General features: G+C 45.3%; 1 protein-coding gene across 9 annotated transcripts in view; it reads right to left on the reverse strand.

The window, feature by feature from the left end:
- LARP1B (La ribonucleoprotein 1B) overlaps positions 1 to 15339 on the reverse strand; it is a 142408-nt gene extending 127069 nt beyond the window's left edge. For 3 of the 9 annotated variants that reach the window (XM_062199638.1, XM_062199637.1, XM_062199639.1), the window contains exons 1-4: positions 14464 to 15082; positions 9062 to 9120; positions 8618 to 8677; positions 2687 to 2861 (exon numbers count right to left, since the gene is read on the reverse strand). In XM_062199638.1, coding sequence (XP_062055622.1) covers positions 2687 to 2861; positions 8618 to 8677; positions 9062 to 9120; positions 14464 to 14983 — 814 coding nt within the window. In that variant the 5' untranslated portion in view covers positions 14984 to 15082. Of the gene's footprint in view, positions 1 to 2686; positions 2862 to 8617; positions 8678 to 9061; positions 9121 to 14218; positions 14272 to 14463; positions 15084 to 15268 lie in introns of those variants that run through there. The other 6 variants (XM_062199634.1, XM_062199633.1, XM_062199640.1 and 3 more) reach the window with 5 other exon arrangements.
- Positions 15340 to 24374: the final 9035 nt, after the last annotated feature.

The raw sequence follows: 24374 nt of genomic DNA on the forward strand, positions 1-24374 counted from the left end.
GCTTACCCTGCAGCTAGGGAACAGATACTTTTTTTTTAAAAAAAGATGTATTTATTTATTTATTTATTTGAAAGACAGATTTACAAAGATGAGAGACCCAAGAGAGATTTTGCATTCCCTGGTTCACTCCCTAAATGGCAGCAACCGCCAGGGCTGGGCCAGGCCGAAGCCAGGAGCTTCTTCCAGGCACTCCCACAAGGGTGCATGAATGCAAGGACTTGGGACATTTGCTGCTGCTTTCCCAGGCCATTAGCAGGGAGCTGGATAGGAAATGGAGCTAACAGGACTCGAACTGGTGCCTTTTATGGGATGCTGGCACTGCAGACCATAGCTTAACCTGCTATGCCACATGTTTTAATGGCTTTTCACACCACTCAAAATAAGATCCTAGTTCCACATTACTAAAGACGTATATTCTGTGGACCTTGCCTATGTTTCCCACCCTATCTCTTGCCACTCTCTGAACACTCAGAACACTGAATGAATATGATTTTTACAAAGCAAATAATAATCTTCTGTCCTTAAACATACAAAAACTTTAGGAAACTAGCATGAAGACTTTTTTCTTTCAAACTATAATTTTTATGAGGGAATGCTATAAGGGAAACAGCTGACCAAAATTATTCTCACTTTTCTCTTAAAACAATAAAGTATCTCATTTTTTGGCTGGCGCCGCGGCTCACTAGGCTAATCCTCCGCCTTGTGGCGCCGGCACACTGGGTTCTAGTCCCGGTCGGGGCACCAATCCTGTCCCGGTTGCCCCTCTTCCAGGCCAGCTCTCTGCTGTGGCCAGGGAGTGCAGTGGAGGATGGCCCAAGTCCTTGGGCCCTGCACCCCATGGGAGACCAGGAGAGGCACCTGGCTCCTGCCATCGGATCGGCGCGGTGCGCTGGCTGCAGCGTGCCTACCGCGGCGGCCATTGGAGGGTGAACCAACGGCAAAACAATAAAGTATCTCATTTTCTTGGAACTCCCTAAAAAATAAGGAGTAGTTCCAATTCAGATTTAAAAGAAAAGTATTTATCATACAACTTCGAGAATGTCAACCACATATATAAGTGGAACTTCATTCCATTTACCTGCATAGATTATGAGGGCTTAAAAAAGCATGTGGGGGCTGTTGCTGTGGTGCAGCGGGTTAACGCCCTGGCCTGAAGCGCCGGCATCCTATATGGGCACCAGCTGGAGACCCGGCTGCTCCACTTCCTGTCCAGCTCTCTGCTATTGCCTGGGAAAGCAGAAGATGGCCCAAATGGTTGGGCCCCTACACCCACGTGGGAGACCTGAAGAAGTTCCTGGCTCCTGGCTTCAGATCGGCACAGCTCCGACTGTTGCGGCCATCTGGCAAGTGAACCAGCAGATGGTAGACCTCTCTGTCTGTAACTCTTTAAAATAGATAAAATAAATCTTAAAAAAAAAAAAAAAAAAAAGCATGTGGGAAAAATGGAATAAAAAGATAACTTAAGGGGCTGGCATGGTGGCTCAGTGAGTTAAGCTATCGTCTGAGATGCCGACATCCCATTAGTACAGGTTCAAGTCCTGGCTGCTGTACTATTTTTTTTTTTTTTTAAGATTTATTTATTTATTTGAAAGGCAGAGTTACAGAGGCAGAGGCAGAAAGAGAGATCTTCCATCCGCTGGTTCACTCCCCAAATGGCCACAATTACCGAAGCTGGTCCAACCTTAAGCCAGGAGCCTGGAGCTTTTTCTGGGTCTCCCATGCAGGCACAGGTGCCCAAGCACTTGAGCTATCTAATACTGCTTCCAAGGCCATAGCAAAGGGTTGGATCCAAAGTGGATCAGCCAGGTCTCAAACCAGCGCCCATATGGGATGCTGGCACTGCAGGCAGCGCACACAATTACTCACTCTGCCACAGTGCCAGCCCTTCTACTGTAGGAGACCTAAATGGAGACCTTGGCTTCTGGCTCCCATGTAGAAGACCAGGACACAGTTACTGGCTCCTAGCTTTGTCCTGGGCCAGCTCTGGCCATTGCAGCCATTTGGGGAGTGAACCAACAGATGGAAGATCTTTTTCTCTCTCTCTTCTCTGTAACTCTGCCTTTCAAATAAATAAATCTTCTTTTAAAAAAAGGTAACGCGGCTGGCGCCGTGGCTTAACAGGCTAATCCTCCACCTTGCGGCGCCGGCACACCGGGTTCTAGTCCTGGTCGGGGTGCCGGATTCTATCCCGGTTGCCCCTCTTCCAGGCCAGCTCTCTGCTATGGCATGGGAAGGCAGTGGAGGATGGCCCAAGTCCTTGGGCCCTGCACCCGCATGGAAGACCAGGAGAAGCACTTAGCTCCTGGCTTCGGATCAGCGCAATGAGCCAGCCACAGCGGCCATTGGAGGGTGAACCAACGGCAGAAAGGAAGACCTTTCTCTCTATCTCTCTCACTATCCACTCTGCCTGTCAAAATAAATAAATAAATAAAATTTTTTTTAAAAAAAAAAAAAGGTAATGCAAAATTTCAGTGAAGTTATTGAACCCCTCTGCCTAAGTTAAACGCAAAAAAGCTCATACTGTAAAAACAAATCAATTACTATTACATATGGTTTATCCTGATGAAATACAAAATACATATTGATAACTATTAGTGAGCAATTCATTAATTACAATTCTTCCTTGCTGTAACTTTTTTCAAAAACTTTAACACACATAACACAGATAACACAAGGATTAACTGACCTCTTTTTCGTTGATTACTTGATTGAGCCTCATCTTCACTGACGTTTTCACCAGGGCCATCTAATTTTATTTCCCGGTTTTCTTTACTCTCATTGTTACTTTTCTTCTCAGTCTTCTCTTCTTTTTCCTTTCTATTCTGCAGCTTCTTATTCCCTTGACTGATGACACTCTGACACTACAAACAAAGTTTTCTGGATGAAATAATTTCCATTAACATTTTCTTAAGTATAACCAAAAATTTGTGATAATACGTTTTACCTAAATATTGCCAAACAAATCACAATCAAAATAAAAACTATTTTTCAAGACACTTAAAAGTCAAGCTCTAGACTTTGAGAAAACAGGCACTGACTGAGTAGTTGATAAAGGACTTGTGTATAAAATGTAAAATGAACTCTCAAAACGCCTTCTCGGGAGAAAATATTTTTTAAAAAAATGGACCTGAGTTGATGAGACTCTTCATCAATTATTGCTGGTAGACAAATGTAAAAAGATAATCCACATTAGAGAAATAAAAATTAAAACCACAATTTCAAATTGCTGATCACTTACTAATGGCTAACTTTGGTTTAAAATGGATATAGTAAGAGTTGGTGAGGAACTGGACTCTCTTAACTCTGGTGGGAGCAAAGTTTGGCAATTTCTTAGAGCTGCCCATGGTCCAGCCATTCTACTTCAGTTATTTAACCAAGAAAAATCAAAGCAGGTATCCATGTAAAAATATTTCAAAGATTTATTTATCTGAAAGAGTTATAGAGAGGAAGACACACAAAAAAAGGGGAGACAGGGAAAGAGTGAGAAAGGGTAAGAGGGAGAGAGATGTTCCATCCACTGGTTCAATCCCCAGATGGCTGCTGGGCCAGACCAAAGCCAGGAGTTAGAACCTCTGAGTCTCCCGTGTTAGGTGCAGGGGCCCAAACACTTGAGCCATGTTCTGTCATTTTCCTAGGCACATTAGCAGGGAGCTGGGATAGCTGGTACTCGAACTGACACCCATAAGGAATGCCAGCTTTTCAGGTGGTGGCTTTACTTGATACACCACAGCACCGAGGCCCCAAGTAAAATTTTATGCACATATGTTTTTATAGCAGTTTCCTTTGTAATAGTAAAAAATTGGAATCAATCCAAATGTCCATCAACAATAGGCTACATCCATATACTACAACACTACTTAGCAACAAAATGGACCTATTAAAAACAGGTCGATGCCAGCGCCGCAGCTCAATAGGCTAATCCTCCGCCTTGCGGCGCCGGCACACCGGGTTCTAGTCCCGGTTGGGGTGCCGGATTCTGTCCCGGTTGCTCCTCTTCCAGGCCAACTCTCTGCTATGGCCCAGGAAGGCAGTGGAGGATGGCCCAAGTCCTTGGGCCCTGCACCCGCATGGGAGACCAGGAGAAGCACCTGGCTCCTGGCTTTGGATCAGCGCGGTGCGCCGGCCGCAGCGGCCACTGCGGGGTGAACCAACGGAAAAGGAAGACCTTTCTATCTCTCTCACTGTCCACTCTGCCTGTCAAAAAAAAAAAAAAAAAAAAGTTGAATCCCAACATAGTTATATTGATGACGAGACCACATTTACAAGGAAGGGTAATTCAAAGATTTCATGGAAAAAACTATGCACAGATTTCAAATTTTTTTGCACCATTTTTTTTTAAAGATTTATTTATTTATTTGAAAATCAGAGTTACACAGAGAGGAGAGCAGAGAGAGAGAGAGAGAGAGGTCTTCCACCTGATGGTTCACTCTCCAGTTGGCTGCAACGGCCGGAGCTGCGCCGATCCGAAGCCAGGAGCCTCCTACAGGTCTCCCACGTGGGTGCAAGGGCCCAAGGACTTGGGCCATCTTCTACTGCTTTCCCAGGCCATAGCAGAGAGCTGGATTGGAAGCGGAGCAGCCGGGACTAGAACCAGCACCCATATGGGATGCTGGCGCTTCAAGCCAGGGCGTTAACCTGCTTTGCCACAGTGTCAGCCCCTTTTTGCACCATTTTAAACTTAACTTTTTATTACTTTTTTTTTTTTTTTTTTGACAGGCAGAGTGGACAGTGAGTGAGAGAGAGAGACAGAGAGAAAGGTCTTCCTTTTTGCCGTTGATTCACCCTCCAATGGCTGCCACAGCCAGCGCACTGCGGCCGGCGCACTGCGCGGATCCGAAGGCAGAAGCCAGGTGCTTATCCTGGTCTCCCATGGGGTGCAGGGCCCAAGGACTTGGGCCATCCTCCACTGCACTCCCGGGCCACAGCAGAGAGCTGGCCTGGAAGAGGGGCAACCGGGACAGAATCTGGCGCCCCGACCAGGACTAGAAATCGGTGTGCCAGTGCTGCGAGGCGGAGGATTAGCCTATTGAGCTGCGGCGCCGGCCAAACTTAGCAATTTTTTAAAAATATTTATTTACTTCTTTGAAAGTCAGTTACAGAGAGAGAGGAAGAGACAGTCTACCTGCTGGTTCACTCTCCAGATGGCCACAATGGCCAGGGCTGGGCCAGGTGAAAGTTAGAAGCCAGGAGCTTCCTCCAGGTCTCCCTCACGGGTGGCAAGGGCCCAAGTACTTGGGCCATCTTCCAGGGCTTTTCCCAGGCCATTAGCAGGCATCTCAAGTGGAGGCTTTACCTGCTATACCACAATATTAGTCCCTAGAATTTGTATTTATTTGAAAGGCAGAGAGTCAGAGATCTCCAATCCACTGGTATACTCCCCTAATGCCTGTAACAGCCAGAGTTGGACCAGGTCAAAGCTGGAAGCCAAGAATTCAATCCGAGTCTCCCACATGCGTGGCATGGACCCAAGGACTTGAGCCATCACCAGCTGCCCCCAAGGGTGTGCATTATCAAGGGCTGAAATTCAGAGCAGAGCAGGAACTAGAAATCAGTCCCTACAATTTAGTGAGCTGGCCTTCTAGGCAGCATCTCTACCACTGTTTCAAATGCCTGCCCATAAACTTTTTCATAACTTTTTGAAGTATCCTTGCATAAAAATGTGAATTAATTTAAAGAGACAGAAAGTACTTCAAAGGAATGTAGAAAAATTCTGGGAGCAATGGTTAAGTTCATTATCTTGACTGTGGTGACAACTTATACCACAAGAGTATCCAGGTCAAATTTTAAACTTTTTGAATGGCTTTTATATCACAAACTGCTTAAATATATGAATAACTGCATACGAATATTACTACACAAATTACAAACAGTAACAAAGCAAAGCATGTTACCAATCATATAGACCACAATTTTTTTTTTTTACTTGACAGGTAGAGTTACAGACAGTGAGAGACAGAGAAAGGTCTTCTTCCTTCTGTTGGTTCACCCTCCACCAGAACTGCACTGATCCGAATCCAGGAGCCAGGTGCTTCTCCTGGTCTTCCATGCGGGTGCAGGCCCCAAGCACTTGGGCCATCCTCCACTACCCTCCCGGGCCACAGCAGAGAGCCGGACTGGAAGAGGAGCAACCAGGACCAGAACTGGCGCCTACATGGGATACTGGCACTGCAGGTGGAGGATTAAGCAAGTGAGCCATGGCGCCAGCTCCTAGACTACAATTCTAAAATTAGGATATTTTAGAACCATCTTTCAGAGTTTCAATTAAAAAAATCCATTGCATATTTCTCAATAAGAATTGTATGTACACATATACATATATACACGAACACTTCAACATGCATTAAAAAAATAAAAGGGGCCGGGCTGTGGCGTAGAGGGTGAAGCCACAGCCTGCAGTGCCGGCATCCCATATGGGCGTCGGATCAAGACCCAGCCGCTCTTCTAACCCAGCTCTCTGCTATGGCCTGGGAAAGCAGTAGAAGATGGCCCAAGTCCTTGGGCCCCTGTACCCGCGTGGGAGACCTGTAGGAGGCTCCTGGCTTCGGATCGGCGCAGCTCTGGCCGTTGCAGCCAACTGGAGAGTGAACCATCGGGAAGACCTCTCTCTCTCTCTCTCTCTGCATAACTCTGACCTTCAAATAAATAAATAAATAAATAAATAAATAAATAAATAAATAAATAAATCTTTAAAAAAAGAGACAGACTATAAATCGGGGTGGGCATTTGCTAGAGGTTGATGCCTGTCTGAATCTCATTAGTGAGCCTGGATTCAATTCATGCCTCCAGCTCCCTGCCAGATCCTAAAAGGCAGCAGGTGATGGCTCAAGTAATTGGGTCCCTGCCACCTACATGGGAGAAATGGATTACGTTCCCAGCTGTGGGCTTCAGTCTTAACCACAGCCTTGCCCTGGTTGTTGAGCATTGGCAGCATGTTACCAGTAGATAGACTGTTTTCTCTGTCTCTTAAAAAAAAAAAAAAAAAAGGAAATATATACAATATACATCAAAGAAAACACACATACATAGCAAACTGTGAAACACAAAATGGGCTTCCACTAGACACACTGAAAATTAATCTCAAGGCCAGTGGTGTGGTATAGTGGGTTAAGCCACCACCTGCAGTGCCAGGATCCCTTATGGGCTCTGGTTCAAGTCCCAGCTGCTCAACTTCCAATCCAGCTCCCTAATGCACCTGGAAAAGCAACAGAAGATGGCCCAAGTCCTTGGGCCCCTGGACCTATGTGGAAGACCCTGAAGAAGCTCCCAGCTCCTAGCTTCGGACCAGCCCAGTTCCAGCTGTTGCAGCCATTTGGGGGGGGTGAACCAGCAGATGGAAGATCGGTCTGACCCTCCCTCCCTCCCTCTAATTCTTTCAAATAAATAAATAAATCAGGAAGGAAGGAAGGGAGAGAGAGAGGGAGGGAGGGAGAGGAAGGGAACGGAAGGGAAGGGAAGGAGAAAGGAAGGAAAAGAAAGAAAACTAATCTCTTTGGAACAGTGCTGTGCGATAGCAGGTAATGTCACAACCTGTAACACCAGCATCCCATATGGTTGCTGCTTAAAGTTCCAACAGCTCCACTGCCCATCCAGTTCCCTGCTAACGTGCCTGGGAAAGCAGCAGAAGATGGCCTAAGTCCTTGGGTGGGGTCCTGTACCCACCAGGGAGACCTGGAAGAAGCTCCATGCTTCAGCTTGGCCCAATCCTGGCTATGGAGCCATTTGGGGAGTGAACCAGCAGACTAAAGATCTCCTCTCTTCTCTTTTTTTCTCTCTCTCTCACTCTTTCAAATAAATAAATCTTTTAAAAATTGATCTCTTGATTTGCAAGCATTATAAAAAGATGACAGGGTCTCTCCATGCACCAACCTAAGAATACAACCTCCTGGGCCCATGCTTCACCATCAGTAGTGCTGGTATCCCATACGGGTGCTGGTTCAAGTCCTGGCTGCTCCACTTCTGATCCAGCTCCCTGCTAATGTGCTTAGGAAAAGCAGCAGCAGATGGCCCAAGTGCTTGGGCCCTTGCACCTGCATAGAGAGACCTAGATGAAGTTCCTACTCCCTGGTTTCGACCTGGCCCAGCCCTGGCCATTGCAGCCATCTGGGGAGTGAACCAGCAGATGGAAGATCTCTCTGTGTCTCTGCCCCTCTCTCTGTAATTCTGACTTTTAATAAATAAATCTTTTAAAAAAAAATATATATATATATATAACCTCCCAGTAATACAACCAGATGAGGGAAATGTGATTAATGAAATTAAGTATCTGAAAAGTGGGTAAAACTATAAAAAGGGTAGCTGCCAAGTTTTCAGTTTCTCCTTACCAGTGTATATAATTTTATAAAACTATTGTGTTTTAACATAATTTATAATGTGTTCATTATCACAGGCAATAATAGGTGACATTTTCCATGGCTAAAGCTTAATACACCAGGTTCATTACTAACACTATTAGCAGAGTCAAAGAATGACTGAAAATTAAACTAACAAGAAAGTTATCTTATTGATGAAGTCTTTAAATATGTCCCTAGGGCAACAACTGTTTAGATTTTAGGTAAAATAAATTCACGTTGAGAGGCTATTTTTCATTTTTAAAAATAAATCTTAAAATAATACTCACTCCAGTGTTCACTAATTCACTTGGCGTTGGCCAGTTCGCCATATCGCTGAAATCACTAGGCTAAAAAGTAATGAATAAGTGTTATGTCTGCAAATTATTTTGGCAATTTTAAATAGAAAAAAATACTTTCTAAAACTGCCTGCATCTTTAAAAATTACTTATATCCAATTATATATTGCCAAACTGACCCAAAAGTTTCTCCAAACAGAAGACAACTTTGGTCTTATTATCCAACTTCAAGTACTGTTTAATGATATTGACTAAATTGAGACAGATGATAATAGAATCATCTGGGAACTGGATAAAGGTTACAATTCTCTGAATATTAGCATTACACTAACATCAGTAAGACAATTAGAAAAATATATTTCTGATACTTGAAAAGTCCCTAATAACAACATTCACAACAAATACAGTTAAGAACTATTTCCTGTAAAGACATACCTTATTGGGTTTCTTTGTCTTGAGTTTTCCAGCTTTTATAGTTTTTGGGGAACTGAGCTCTAAGGAAAATAAACAGAATTCTTTTTACTAATTCAATAAGTATATTTAACAAAGTAACTATTTGACCAATTTTGATAAGTCAATGTAGTTATCACTCAACAAAATTCAAAGTTCTACAACTCACTTTTAGCACACAGATTTAAACCAGTCTCCAATATCCAAATCAAGAAGTCAGAAATATTAACAGTTTACTTATACTGAACAGACAGACCAATCCTTTCATTAAGATTACAGCATACGAAAAATCAGAAACATGCTTTAATATAGTTGACTCAATTTCCAAAAAACTACATTTTTTTAAGATTTATTTATTTAATTATTTGAAAGGCTAAGTTACAGAGGAAAAGACAGAGAGCGCTTCCATCTGCTGGTTCACTCCCCAATGGCCACAACAGCCTGGGTTGGGTGGGCCAAAGTCAGGAGCCTTTTCCCGGTCTCCCAAGTGGGTGCAGAGGCCCAAGGACTCATGCCACCTTTCCACTGCTTTCCCAGGCTCATATAGCAGGGAGCTGTCTTGGAAGTGGAGCAGTAGGCTGTGGCTTAACTCACTACAGCACAACACTGGCCCCAGAATACATTTTTATATACAATTAATACAATCATCAAAAACCATCCAGAAAATAGGTCAGAGGACTTTAAACTATCTGTCCCAGGAAACAAACAGGTTTGGCAACCCTAATAGTGTACCTAGACGCAAACCATAAAAAAGACAGTAACTGCTCCTGTAAAAGTTTGTCTAAGACCTTCACTGTATCACTACTTGTCTTTACCTTGAGTCAAAACATAATGGTTGACAATAAAAATCAATACACTGTCCCCAATGAAGAATACTTTATACTTTTAGTTTTGTTCATTAGTTAGCAAAGTTACTAGATTGCATGTTCATCTCACTAAACATGACCTAAAGTAAACATTAAAAAATGCAAACAAACTTGGAATCTGTTTTTATAGCTAACACAATAATCCAGCAAAACATGAATCCAAGGGCCATGGCAATGATCAATTTACAGAATAGAGCCATCTTTGAATTAAAATCCAGACACAGATTTAAGTAAGATGTAGAGTACATATCAAAGAAAAAGGGGCCAGTGATGCAGCATAATGGGTTAAGCCCCTGCCTGAGACACTGTATCCCATACTGGTATCCCAGCTGCTCCACTTCATAATGTGGGCACATATGTATAATGCTTACACAACTGTTGGATCTAATTCTAGACAATGTTTAGACAAATACTGTTCTCTATTAGTAATTTAGGTCTTTTCCTTGCTCATAGGCTTCTTTTGTTTTCTGCTCCGCACCTATGTTTTCCTACTGCAACTACTTTTTCTTAATGAAATATTCTTCTCATTTGCACATATATACATCTTAAACTACCAAAAAAAAAAAAAATCCAATACCTAAAGTATAAATAAGAATACAACTTTAACAAACTGGAAAGTATCAGCATGGTACTGTAGCCCGTGTGTAAAGCCATCACCTGCAAAGCTGGCATCCCATACGGGTTCCAGTTTCTGTTCCTGCTGCTCCACTTGTGTTCCAGCTCCCTGCTAATACGCCTGGGAAAAACCGCAGAAAATGGGTCAAGAGCTTGGGTCCCTGCCACCCACATGGGAGGCCCAGATAAAGCTCCTGGCCATTGTGACCAACTGGGAAGTGAACCACCTTAAGGAAAATCTGTGTGTATGTGTGTGCTACTGTTTCAAATAAAACAAAAAAAAAAAAAAAAAAAAGAGAGAGAGAGAGACCTAAAAACAAACTTAAGGTACCAGTGCCTCCAAATATATATAAAATACACATGCTGTGTTTGTGTTACCCATATGTGTCCACCTTTTAAAAATCATTGGATGAGATGCTTTTTTGAGGAATATTCCAGTATCTTTAAAACATTATTCTTAAACTATGGGAAAATTTTTAGAGCTTCAATTCTCTAAACGAAAACTTCAGTGCAACAGAGTTTAAGAAAATGCATTGATAATATTTCACATGATTTTATCATTTGAGGTGGGAAATGTGGTAAAGTGCCCTTTTACCATAGTGAGTTCTTTTCCCCCAAAGACTTATTTGCTTGAAAGGCAGAGGTAAAGAAAGAGGTCTTCTATCTGCGGTTTCACTCCCCAAATGGCCCCAACAGGCAGGGCTGCACTGATTCGAAGCCAGGAGCCTGGAGCTTCTTCCAGGTCTCCCAAGCAGGTGCAGGAGCCCAAAGACTTGGGCCATCTTATACTGCTTTCCCAGAACATTGGAAGTAGAACAGCCGTGACTTGAACTGGTGCCAATATGGATGCCTGCACTGCAGGCTGTGGCTTTACCCCCCATGTGACAGTGCCAGCCCCACCACAGTGAGTTTTTTAAATGTTTAACAATGTATAGACTCCATCCTCATACTCCTATATAGTAAGCGTATCAATTTGCATAGAACAGCCCTGTGACCTAACTGTTCCATTTCTCAGCATCTACCCTAGACAAAGGCATACCTGCATCCCAAGAGGTATGCACAAAAATGTTAATTTCCTCCATTTAAATAAGAAAATGAAACCTATTTGCTAAGTTAATGGACTACTCTTTGCAATTTTTGAAAGAAATTTAGATTAAAAAGGATCAATTAACACTTAAAAAATAGACATTTTATGTTCTAAACACATATACAGAACATATTTAGAAGCAACGGCATAGGAAGTCCTGAAAAGATATTTAGTAAACGGGTGATTACTTTCTTTGTAATCAGAGGGACATCCGAAGTTCTATATTTATAGAATATATTTATGGATTACTTACATAATTTAACTGTTATTTCATTAGAGTAATAAGAGTAACATAATTGAGATTTCTGAGAAGCAGACATTGGGAGAAAAGAGAATTAATGAGCAATCAATATAGGATCAAAATAGAATAAAGCTGAAATAGAAGAAAAAAATTTTTAGATATTATGTTTTTGTGAGTGAAAGAAAGGAAATTAGAAAGCAGATTTTTAACATGTAAAATATAATCATAGCTACAAGTGATTAATATTAATAAATTCCACATTACAATTTTAAAAGGTCTCCAATATAAATGAAATTATTTTAACACAACATGGAAACACAGATTAGGCCAAGTTCTTTCTAGTCTCCTAACTAGCAACGGCACTAAGCCTCTCAGATGGGTCAGGCTTTGGCTGAGTGCCTTACCTGGATCTCTAAACAACAATACACTCCAGAACACCCTACAAGTGGAAGAAAGTCTCACAAAGACTGAGATATCAAGAGCCCACTTCATTTAGGTCTGCAGGTACTAATACAGAGAAAATTCAAGATTTATCTCCTGAAATACTCCCCTATGTTTCCAACTGTGGTAATAAATTTTCTGGCAAAATTCTGGGCACAGAATTCCTTTACCTCATTAGTAGAATAACAGTAGGTCCGGGTTCAGCCAAAACAAACCTGGCTTAACTCTGTTGCTAAAGCATGATTAATATGCTTCCCTTTCTCTCTGAGTATTCTGTTTTGTAGATTAACTTTTGCAGGTACCCTACCAATAAATTACTAATTTAACACTTCTTGGTTTGTACCTACTCTAAACCCTAAATAACCTTCTTTATTCTTGAAGTTATAAACTTGCTTAGGAAAATAGGAAGTTAAAGTACACAGGTAATATACAGATGGTTCTCTGGTATTAGGAAACTTATTCATTTATAAAGCCCAAAAATCTTGCCAAAAGTCAACTAGTTAGTGAGCACCCAACTGTCTCAGCACAGTGCATTCCTACATCACAACCTCTTATCTAAATTAGCTAAGTCAATCAACTGCAAATAAAAGTTGTAGAACAGTGCAGGCCACACTGGACAAAGAATATAGTTAATACACTGCTTCCAGTAAGAATAACAGTATTCCTGGGTGCACAGAATGGATTCCCCAAAGACACAAAGTGTTTCCTACAGGAACATCAATAAAACTGAAACTTCATGAATCCCACTATACATCAAGGATCACCTAATTCTTAATCTTCAATGAACACTGGAGAAGGAAGGCACCTGTTAGGACATCAAACTGAAATATTTTCAATCATTTGCAATTAAAACTCCCAATCACTTAAGTCTTAAAACCTGTAAAATTGGTTTTACAACCAACCAAGAGTTCATTTTCTGGTGTTTACCCAATATAATGTATAATTAAGGTCAGAAGTAGGGAGGTGAGATAGCCATTCAGATTTTGCTTTCTTTGTTAAATTTTACTCTTCAATAAGTAACAGGCAGCAGGGAATTACACTAATATTAAACCTACAGCCAATTTTAATATGTTTGCTGCAACTATGGAAATTTATGAACAACGAAGGAAGGAAGTTTATTTCTGCGCAAAAACTAAAGAATTCAGTGAAGTCAACACTTATCTCCCTCTACTGGAGTTCCAGGGAAGAAACATGGGTTTACAACAACCACCTTATGTTTTATACCACCACATCCTTCATCTCATTTGATTCTCACAACCCCGTAAAAGTGTTCAAATTTTTTTCTGTTCCACTGTTAACCTTTAAATTTAAGTAGCAAAGCCTTGCAAGAAAACAGCTGTTATGCCTATACAAAAGCTCAATTAATTCATTACAATTTAACATGGCAAAAATGAAAGACACTGCCTTTTCATTTTATCTAGCTTTTCCATTTTTAAAACAACCAGGGCAGTTGCTGCAACCAAAATAAAGCACCAAGGGCCATACTGCATAGGTCAGCATTCAAATGCTGACCACACAATCTAATCTCAAAAGGGAATAAGAGCTCACAGAATGTTAGATCACAATTTCCCTAACGTGCAATTCACTCTCCTGTGTCAAACTATCCTGTTTCAATTATTTTCACCCACAATCATCGCCCAAAGCACTTTATGAGCCACCACACTCAGGGTCTCATTTTCAATGACTCCTCAGCAGTGTTTTGGGACCCTTGATTTTTTTTTTTTTTTCCGTTTTATCAACAAAACACCACAATCGCATTTCCACTTGGAAATAAATCTCCTTTGCTCCAACTTGCTGTAAATCGATTTACAAATCCGCCAAAATTTACCACCACCACCACCCCCCCTCCCCCAATGAACCGCGCTGACGCTCCAAAGTTAAAGCTACTTTACCGAGTCACTCATTCACACAGTTGTGGGCCGCGCGGCCAAGTTTACCCCCTCCGTGCCCCTATCAGTCAAGGAGAACCTGAGGTCCCACCTCTTCCTGTCGCTCCCTTCCCACATGTCCATTTATGTAAATGGGCAACGTGAATGACACCTTGGCACGACATACCTAGGGCTGACAGGGACGCCGGCCCGCCCCTCCCCCAGCCCCTCCGCACCCTCCCCGAGCCCCCCGCAGAGAAGCCACAGACCTGCCTCCAGCGTCTCCGGCGGGGGCGGCGGCGGGCCCGTCCCGGCGGGGGACAGGTGCTGGGGAGGCTTTTTGGTCCAGGGGTTTTCCTTAGGCGGCGGCGGCGGCAGTGGCGGCGGCGGCGGCGGCAGCTTTTCCTCGGGGCCGGCCGCTGCCGCCTCAGCTCGGGCGTCCTCGGCCGGCGGCTCCCGCGGCGGCGGCGGTGGCAGCGGCTCCCCGCCGAAGGGGCCCCCGGGCCCGCGCGCCTTGTGCGCCAGGTGCAGGGACAGGGGCCTCACGGGCACGGCCGCCTGGGGCACGCTGTGTCCCAGCACCGGCACCGGAGACGGCTCTCCCCGCGCCCCCGCGCTGGTGCCGGCCGCGGCCCTCTCCTCCCTCGCCGCCTCCTTCCCGTCTCGAGCCGGCGGGGGCGGCTGCTCGGCCTGCCGGCTTGCCGCGGCCAACCGCGACTCCCGCTCTGCGGCCGCCGCGGGCGGCTCCTCCCGAGGGTGAACGGCGGGCACCGGGGCGCGAGCAGACATCGTCCCCTTGCCCCAGCCACCCCAGCCGGGGGGGGCCCGGGGCCAGGGAGCCCGGGTGCCCGTCGCTCCGCCGGGGCACCGACTAGCGCCGGCCTGGGGCACAGAACCCGAGAGCCCGGCCGCCGTCGCCGCCACCGCCGCCCGCCGAGGCCGCGCAGCGCCCGGCGTGCCGGCCCGCGTCGAACGGAGCGCTAACCGCCCGCCGGCCCAGCCCTCGTCGGCGGCGCACGCCCAGAGCCAGCTAACACGCGCCGGGCGCCGCAGCCGGGAGCCGCGAGCCCTCACCTGGCGCGGGCAGCTGCGGAGGAGCCGGCGGCCGGGCCGCAGGACCTTTAGCGGCGTCTGCAGGCGCAAGCCGCTCGCGCCGGTAACTGCTCGAGGGGCGGGGCGGCGGCATGCAGAGGCGGGCCGGGGGGCGGGGCGGGACCTCCTCGCGGAGCGTGACGTGGCTGCTCCCCGACCCGGCCGCCGCCGCCTGAGGGCCGGCCCCGCCCAGCGGCCCGCCGAGGGGGAGGAGGGCGCACCGGGCGATTCCCCGGCTCGCGAGTGCCGGTCGCCCGGGCTGTGGGCGCAGGGGCGGGGCGCGCGCCGGCCTCTATGACTCGCCTGCCAGCTCGCGCTCGGCTCCCGCGGCGGCGGCGGCGACGACGACGACCGCCACCCGGGCCGCGGGGCGGGGCGGGTGGCGCACGTGGCGCGGGGGGAGCCGCCGGGCGATTCGCCCTCAGGCGCCGGGACCGAGTGGCCCCTGGGCGAAGGGCGCTGGGGCGGTGCTGGCCGCCGCCCCCACCAGCACCGGGTGCCCCCGCGTGGGCCGGGGTCTCCGACCGGGCCGCTGTGCCCTTTGCGCCCTGCGCCTTAGCGCGGTGAAAGTTCCCTCCCGGGCGCTCTGGGGCCGTCGCGGTCACCTGGAATCTGGAGCCAGGAGCGCAGTGAAAGCGGTGTTATCTGTAGGTAATTGTTTATGAAACCTTTGCCCCGAAATTGGAGTTACTGCACTTCCCTGCCCTGATTCCCACCCACAAGCTGAAATATTTTTAAAGTGCCCTTGTGTGAAACAGCTACTATTTCGCTTTTGAAATTTCCTATTCAGTATCCCTGTAATTTGAAGGACTAACACTTGATGACGAATTATATTTTTTCACTAGAATGAATTTTAAAGTAGTACAAAATTTTTTGATGATAAATCCGATAAGAGCCTCTGTATGGCTCTCAAATTCAGTTAGACGTGATACTGGTTTTATGTGCGTTTATTTATGAGTTAATGTTTATGTGCGGGTACAAGGTCTCTGAGCAGAGATTCAATTCAGATTTTTTTCTCAGCCCTTCCCCCACCCCTGTAAGGATTTGGGAGGAATTCTTCCTGGCTTCCTTTAAGGCTGCCAAACCAGGCACATATAATGTCGGGGATTCCCACCTCCCTTGGGTTTCCCTTAAGTCACATTAAATTTGAGGTTACGGGGTGTGTTTTTGTTTGCTTTTCTTTTTTTAAAAGATTTAATTATTTATTTGAAAGGGTTACACAGAGAAAGAGAGGCAGAGAGAGAGAGAGAGAGAGAGAGAGGTCTTCCATCCGCTGGTTCACTCCTCCAATTGGCCGCAACGTCCAGAGCTGCACGGATCCGAAGCCAGGAGCCAGGAGCTTCTTCCGGGTCTCCCACGTGGGTGCAGGGGCCCAAGGACTTGGGCCATCTTCTACTGCTTTCCCAGGGCATAGCAGAGAGCTGGGTTGGAAGCAGAGCAGCTGGGTCTTGAACCGACACCCATTTGGGAGCAGGCAGGCAGCTGCAGGCAGTGGCTTTACCCACTTTTTTTTTTTTTTAACTTAATTTTTACCCTAAGGCTAATAAACTATTCACTCAGCAGCTATAAACAATAAGACTTGTGTTCCATATCAGTAATCTCTAATTTACCAGACCCTTATCCACCTCCTGAAACCAGTTGCTATTAAGTGGGAATTTTACTTCCATCTGTATCCCTGAGATGGGACACTTTTACCAGCTCTGTTATGGGTAAAGCTTTGTGTTTTTAACTACCCGGGGCTGGTGCTATGGGGCAGCGGGTTCATGCCCTGGCCTGAAGCACCAGCATCCCATATGGACACCAGTTTAAGACCAGGCTGCTCCACATCTGATCCAGCTCTCTGCTATGACCTGGGAAAACAGTACAAGATGGCCCAAGTCCTTGGGCCCCTGCACCTGTGTAGGAGACCAGTCGTTGCAGCCAATTGCGGAGTGAACCATCAGGTGGAAGACCTCTCTCTCTCCCTCCCTCTCTCTCTCTCTCTCTCTCTCTGTGTGTGTGTAACTCTTTCAAATAAATAAATGAATCTTTAAAAAACAAAAACAACAAAACAAAAAAACTACCAACTTGTTCTTGTTGTAATCGGCCCTTTGGAGTCCTGCCAGGTAATCCTTGCCTCCTTTTACAAAAGCCTATCAACAAGTTCACCGTGATTGTGACTCAGAACACATGTTATTTTACTGTCTATTCAAATACACATGGATTAAAGACTGGTGAGTCAGTTGAGAAAAAGGTAATATGGATTGGTTCTCCCAAGTTTGATTTACATGGGCTACCTAACCATGGTTGCTTCATTTTTTTCATTGTCATCTTTTTAAGTGAAAAGTCATACAGGGATTTCTTAGGTAAAGGGGAAGGATTAATGGAGAGCTTTTTTTTCTTTATGGAAACATGGTTTGCTTGCAGGGAAGGAAGAACTGGAGGATGATTGAGTGTTCAGAGTCAGACTGCAGTGTGTACCACTAAACTCAGTGAAGGGAATTGGTATTTGTCTCCCTTTCAAATGCATGCAAGTAACTCCTGTGTCCCCCATAACTTCCTCTTTGAAACACCCTCACCTGTCTTGTTGTTGCCCCTCCATATCTGCTCTGCACCCTCCCCCTGCTCTAGTGCCAGGGAGGGCTAACCTGTTGAGATTGCACCAATGAGCTCCTTTGTCCTACTTGGTATCGGCATGGGTTCTGGCAGTGGGAATTAACTGCAGGACATTGTAGGCCGAAAAATAGTAAGGTCATGGTCATTCCCACAGCTGAGTCACATGGCTACAGGACTTTCTCAGTACTCTTACCCTCTCCACTCCTTCCTTTTATTTTAATGGCTTGGGGTACCCCACCAGTCCATGCCTTGTCCCTTGTTGATTTCCGCGACCATGCCCACATCTCTGTAAATAGCCCTTTTAGTAACTTTGAAATAGGGGCCAGTGCTGTGGCAGAGTAGGCTAAACCTTGGCCTGCAGTGCTGGCATCCCACATGGGCACCAGTTCATGTCCCAGTTGTTCCTCTTCTGATCCTACTCTCTGCTATGGCCTAGGAAAGCAGTAGACGATGGCCCAAGTGCTTGGGCCCCTGTACAAGCGTGGGAGACCCTCAGGAAGCTCCTGGCTCTGGCCACTGCGGTCATTTGGGGAGTGAACCAGCAGGTGGAAGACCTTTCGCTCTGTCTCTACCTCTCTCTCTTTCATATAAGTAAAATAAATCTTTAAAAATGTAGAGCAGCTGGGACTCAAACCAGTACCCATATGGCATGCCGGCACTGCAAGTGGTGGCTTTATCCACTATGCCACAGTGCCGGGGTCCCCCCAATTTCCATTTCTAACCTTTGTTTTTTCTTTCCATCTCTGCTTTTTTTTTTTTTTTTAAGGTTTATTTTATTTTATTTGAAAGGCACATTTGGAGAAAAACAGAGAGATGCTGTTTTATTCCCCAAATGGCTGCAACAACAGGCTAGGCCAGGCTGAAGCCAGAAGTCAAAAGCTTCTTCCAGGTCTCCCAAGAGAGTGGCAGGCATCCAGGGACTTGAGTGATTTTCCGCTCTTTCCCAGGCGCATTAGCAGGGAGCTGGATTGGAAATGGAGCAGCTGGGACTTGAACTGTGCCCATATGGGAGCACCAGCTCATTCCTCTGCCTCTTAGTTCAAAACCAAGAATGAAGGACTGTTTGGCTCCCCTTGCATTTTCTAGCCAGATCTCACAAGTTATTAGTCCATCTCAAGAACATTTACCCTTGAGTAGGCTGGCCACCTTAGCCTGGAGGAAAAAGTTATTTGCTTCAAAACACTTCCACCAAGGCAATAGGTGAAGTTGGCTTCCATATGTAAAAAATAGCATTCTTTAACCAGTTTTTTTTAAATTAATTATTTATTTGAAGGTCAGAGTTATAGAGAGAGGACAGAGATCTTCCATCTGCTGGTTCATTCCCCAAATGGCCCCAATGGCTGGAGCTGGGCCAATCCAAAGCCAGGAGCTTCTTCCAGGTCTCCCACATGAGTTCAGGGGTCCAAGCACTTGGGCCATCTTCCACTGCTTTCACAGACACATTAGCAAGGAGCTGGATTGGAAGGGGAGCAGCCAGCACTTAAACCAGTGCCCATATGGGATGTAGGTACTGCAAGTGGCAGTTCAACCCACTACACCAAAGCACCGGCCCCTTTAACCAGGTTTTCTTCCCTTTTCTCTTAGGGAATGGCATTGCCTTCTAGTCTTCCCTTCACCCTCCATTCCTAGTTCGTTTACAAATATTTCCCAAGTATCTACAGACAGTGTCTAGTTACTCAGCAAGACCAACTGACTGTACCTGTTCAGTGCCTATCTGCTGCTTTCTCCACTGCCACCACCATACTCCAAGCTGCCATCTTCCTTCTGTAATAGTGGTACAGCCTCTTCACTGGTCTGTTTATCTCCAGTTAGTACTGCCTGTTTCATAAAATTGTCGTTTGTATTACTTTTTTTTTTTTTTTTTTTGACAGGCAGAGTGGACAGTGAGAGAGAGCGACAGAGAGAAAGGTCTTCCTTTGCCGTTGGTTCACCCTGCAATGGCCGCTGCGGCCGGCGCGCTGCGGCTGGAGCACTGCGCTGATCCAAAGGCAGGAGCCAGGTGCTTCTCCTGGTCTCCCATGGGGTGCAGGGCCCAAGCACTTGGGCCATCCTGCACTGCACTCCCTGGCCACAGCAGAGAGCTGGCCTGGAAGAGGGGCAACCGGGACAGAATCCAGCGCCCCGACCAGGACTAGAACCCGGTATGCCGGCGCCGCAAGGCGGAGGATTAGCCTATTGAGCCGCGGCGCCAGCTTGTATTACTTTTATATCAACAGATTTAACTTAGGATGAAAGACATTAATTTTAGTCAGCTACTACTGAGGTTCAATGCCTGATTTTTTTAATGGAAAACTAAAATGTGCAGAACAGGTATCAAGTTACCTTTTGAAAGGGAGAATGATTCTCTAAGCTCTCAGAAGTTATGAAACACATAAAATAATTCTTCTTGATGATCACATCGCTCAAAATGAACCTTAATAGATGAATCCTGTTTTTCCTGTTAGAGTATGCCAGTAAATCTTCAGGTGATTGAACCCAATCCTCCCTACTTCCAGTGTTTCAGGGCATTGAAGTCCCAGAACAAAGTTCAGCTTCTCAGGGGTCAGCATTGTGGCACAGAGGGTTAAGCCTGTACCTGCAATGTTGGCATCCCATGTGGGCTCCAGTTTGAGTTCCGGATGCTCTACTTCCAATCTAGCTCCCTGTTAGTGCACCTGGGAAAGGAGTAGAAGATGGCCCAAGTGCTTGGGCCCCTGCATCTACATGGGAGACCCAGAAGAGGCTCCAGGTTCCTGGCTCCTGGCTTTGGCCTGGCCCAGCCTCAACCATTATAGCCATTTGGGGAGTGAACCAGCAGATGGAGGATCTCTCTCTGTCTCTATTTCTCTCTCACCTTCTCTCTATCTTTCAAATATATAAGTCAGTCTTTGGAAAAAAATTTAAAAAGTTCAAATTCTCTAATATTATTACCAGTGTGATTTAGGTTCACGTTGACCAAAAACCCAATGGATATAGAGAGCTATTGGACACTAGAGAAGTTTCAAAGACTGCATTAGATATAATGTCTTTCAAAGACTTGTAGTCCAAGAAAATAAAAGGGAACCCCAAGTTTTGTAACTTCCTACAAAATAACTACTTTTAAGAAGATGATTTTTTTACTAACAATGCTTTTTAAAATATCTATTTCTTAAAGGTTTATTTATATTTTGAAGGGCAGAGTTACAGAGAGGCAGAGAGAGAGCAAGTCTTCCATTCGATGGTTCACTCCCCAAATGGCTGCAAAGCCCAGAGCTGAGCCGATCCAAAGCCAGGAGTCAAGAGCTTCTTCTGGCGCACATGTGGGATGTCAACACTGCAGGTGGCAGCTTTAGCCACTACACCATAGCCCTGACCCCAAATGTTTTGTTTTGTTTTCTGATATACTGAACCATCATTCTAATCTGCAAAGCTTTGAGTCTTGTTTAGCATAGTAACTTTTTTTTAAACATGTATTTATTTATTTATTTGAAAGGCAGAGTTACAGAGAGAAGGAGAGGCAGAGAGAGAGCGAGCACTTCCATCCACTGATCTGAAGCCAAGAACCAGGAACTTCTTTCAGGTCTCCCACACAGGTGCAGGGACCCAAGGACTTGGGCCATTTTCTGCTGCTTTCCCAAGCCACAGCAGAGAGCTGGACCAGAAATAGAGCAGCTGGGACTAGAACCGGCACCCATATGGGATGCCAGCACTGCAGGCAGCAGCTTTTCCTGCAATACCACAGCGTCAGCCCCTAACATAGTAACTTGTTTTTTTTTTTGTTTGTTTGTTTGTTTGTTTTTTTAAGATTTATTTATTTGCAAGTCAGAGTTACACAGAGAAAGGAGAGGCAGAGAGAGAGAGGAGAGAGAGGTCTTCCATCCGATGGTTCACTCCCCAGATGTACTCAGTGGCTGGAGCTGCATCAATCTGAAGCCAGGAGCTTCTTCTGGGTCTCCCATGCAGGTGAAGGACTTGGGCCATTTTCCACTGCTTTCCCAGGCCATAGCAGAGAGCTGGATTGGAAGTGGAGCAGCTGGGTCTCGAACCGGCGCCCATATGGGATGCCAGTGCTTCAGGCCAGGGCATTAACCCGCTGCACTGCAGCACTGGGCCCCATAGTAACTTCTATTACCTGTAATCTACAAGGTAGGATTAGTACTAATATATGTGTTATAGGCTTTGCATTCTCCACCTGAAATTTTCCTTAGAAACTACTTTCCATAAATGTAATTGACATAATTGGACTTATATAGTGATACTGAAAGTGTCTTAGAAAATATTGGTTTTTTGCTACTTCCCTGTATCATACAAATGTGCAAAAACATTGTACTTGCTGTGCAGACACAGTTTCAAGTTCAATTTGGGCTACCTTCCAATGAAGATTGCTGTTGTTAAGCCCCTCCTTAGTAGGATTTGCATAGCTCTTTACTTTTGGGTAGGTAGGTTATTTATTTATTTATTTATTTATTTTTATTTAAGAGCCAGAGCAACACAGAGAGAGAGAGTTTCCACCTGCTGGTTCATTCCCCAAATGGCCACAACAGCTAGGGCCAGGAGCCTGGAACTCCATCCGGGTCTCCCCAGAGGCCCAAACACTTGGGTCGTCCTCCACTGCCTTCCAAAGTGCATTAGCAGGAATGCTGGATAAGAAGCAGGTCAGCTGGGATACAAACCAAACTGCATCCTGATAAGGGATGCTAGTGTGAAAAACAGCCGTTTAACACCCTGGTACCACGATGCTAGCCCCTTTAGGTAGGCTATAAAAAAAAAAAAAAGATTTATTTATTTATTTAGGTAGGTTTTAATAGGCCAATTTGTATGGAAGTAGGAAATAAAGCTCTCAGAAGTTAACAAGTCTTAGCTTAAAACTCAACCTGTAATAGCAGTGCTAGAATTGAAATTCAAGACTGACTGCCTTTCCTACCAGGCTGTTTAGCCTTTTTTCTTTTATAATAACTTGTAGTAACACAAGAGTAATACTTAATCTTTTAAAAATAATCTAGGTGCTGGCATTGTGGCACAGTGAGTTAAGCCGCTGCATGTGATGCCAGCATCCCCTATCAGTACCAGTTTGAGTGCCAGCTGCTCCACATCTGATTCAGCTCCCTGCTGATGTGCCTGAGAAGGCTATGGAAAAATGGCCCAAGTGCTTGGGGTCCTGCCACCCACATGGGAGACTCAGTTGATGTTTCTTGCTCCTGGCTTTAGCCTGGCCCAGCTATGGCCATTGAGACCATTTGGGGAGTAAACCCGCAGATGAAAGATCTCGCCCTCAGCCTCGCCCTCGCCCCCACCCCCATTCCAAGTAAAATAAACCTTAAAAAAATGCCAGGAAATTTCTTTAAAAAAATACTTTTTATTCATTTATTTATTTTTGAAAGTGCTATAGAGGGATCAGCACTGTTGAGTAGTGGGCTAAACCTCTGCCTGTGGTGCCAGCATCCTATATGGGTGCCAGTTCATGTCCTGGCTGCCCTTCTTCCAATCTGTCTATTTGCTGATGGCCTGGAAAAGCAGTGGAAGTTGGCCTAAGTTCTTGGGCCCCTGCACCCACAGGGGAGACCAGGAAGAAGCTCCTGGCTCCTGGTTTTGGATTGGTTCAACTCTGGTTGTTGTGGCCGTTTGGGGGTGAACCAGTGGGTGAAAGACCTTCTCTCTGTCTCTCCCTCTCTCTGTGTAACTCTACCTCTTAAATAAATTAATTAATTAATCCTAAAAAAAAAAAAAAAACTTACAGAAAGAGACCAAGAGAGATCGTCCATCCTCTGGTTCACTCCCAAGATGGCCATGAAGACAGGAGCTTCATCCTGATCTCCCACATGGGTGGCAGTGACCCAAGCACTTGGACCATTCTCCACTGCTATTCCTAGTCCAGTAGTAGGGAGCTGGGTCACAAGTGAAGCATCTGGGACATGAACCGGCACCCATTTGGGATGCTGGTGTCACAAGTGGTGGCTTTACCCACCATACAATGCAGACCCCAGGAGCAGATTTATTAGAAATAATAATAATAATATTCAGTAAGCTCAAGAAAGCAAACTTTCTCTTTCCAATTTTCAAAGAATAGGGATTTTCAAACAACAGGTTGTGGGAGGAGTTAGTAATCCTTAAAAATGTTTCATTGCAGTCCAGTTACATTTATTATTCCATCTTGTGATTACTAGTACAACATAAATGTGGTATTTAAATCAAGGTTCATATGAACTTAAGTGGTTGACACCAGGAAAAAAATGAACTTTGTAGAGAAATGAAGAAACAATTTTATTGGGTTCTTAATATCTATCATGGCTTATTTTAATCAATTAATAAATATCCATGGAGTGCTTACTATGGACCAATAACTGGGCTAGACTGTAGGTAACAGGTAACACTGTCAAACCACTCATTTCAGAAACAAACAGAGCAGATGGATGGCAATGGAGAACAAGGGAAGTTAATAGGCATTTTCATATACTTAATCTATGATGAACTGATAGATACATCACCACTTTGAGAGGATATTTAAGTTCAGGAAATGGGCACCCTGATGTCAGGA

The sequence above is a fragment of the Lepus europaeus genome, chromosome 8 (genome assembly GCF_033115175.1).
Source record: "Lepus europaeus isolate LE1 chromosome 8, mLepTim1.pri, whole genome shotgun sequence".
Taxonomy (NCBI): domain Eukaryota; kingdom Metazoa; phylum Chordata; class Mammalia; order Lagomorpha; family Leporidae; genus Lepus; species Lepus europaeus.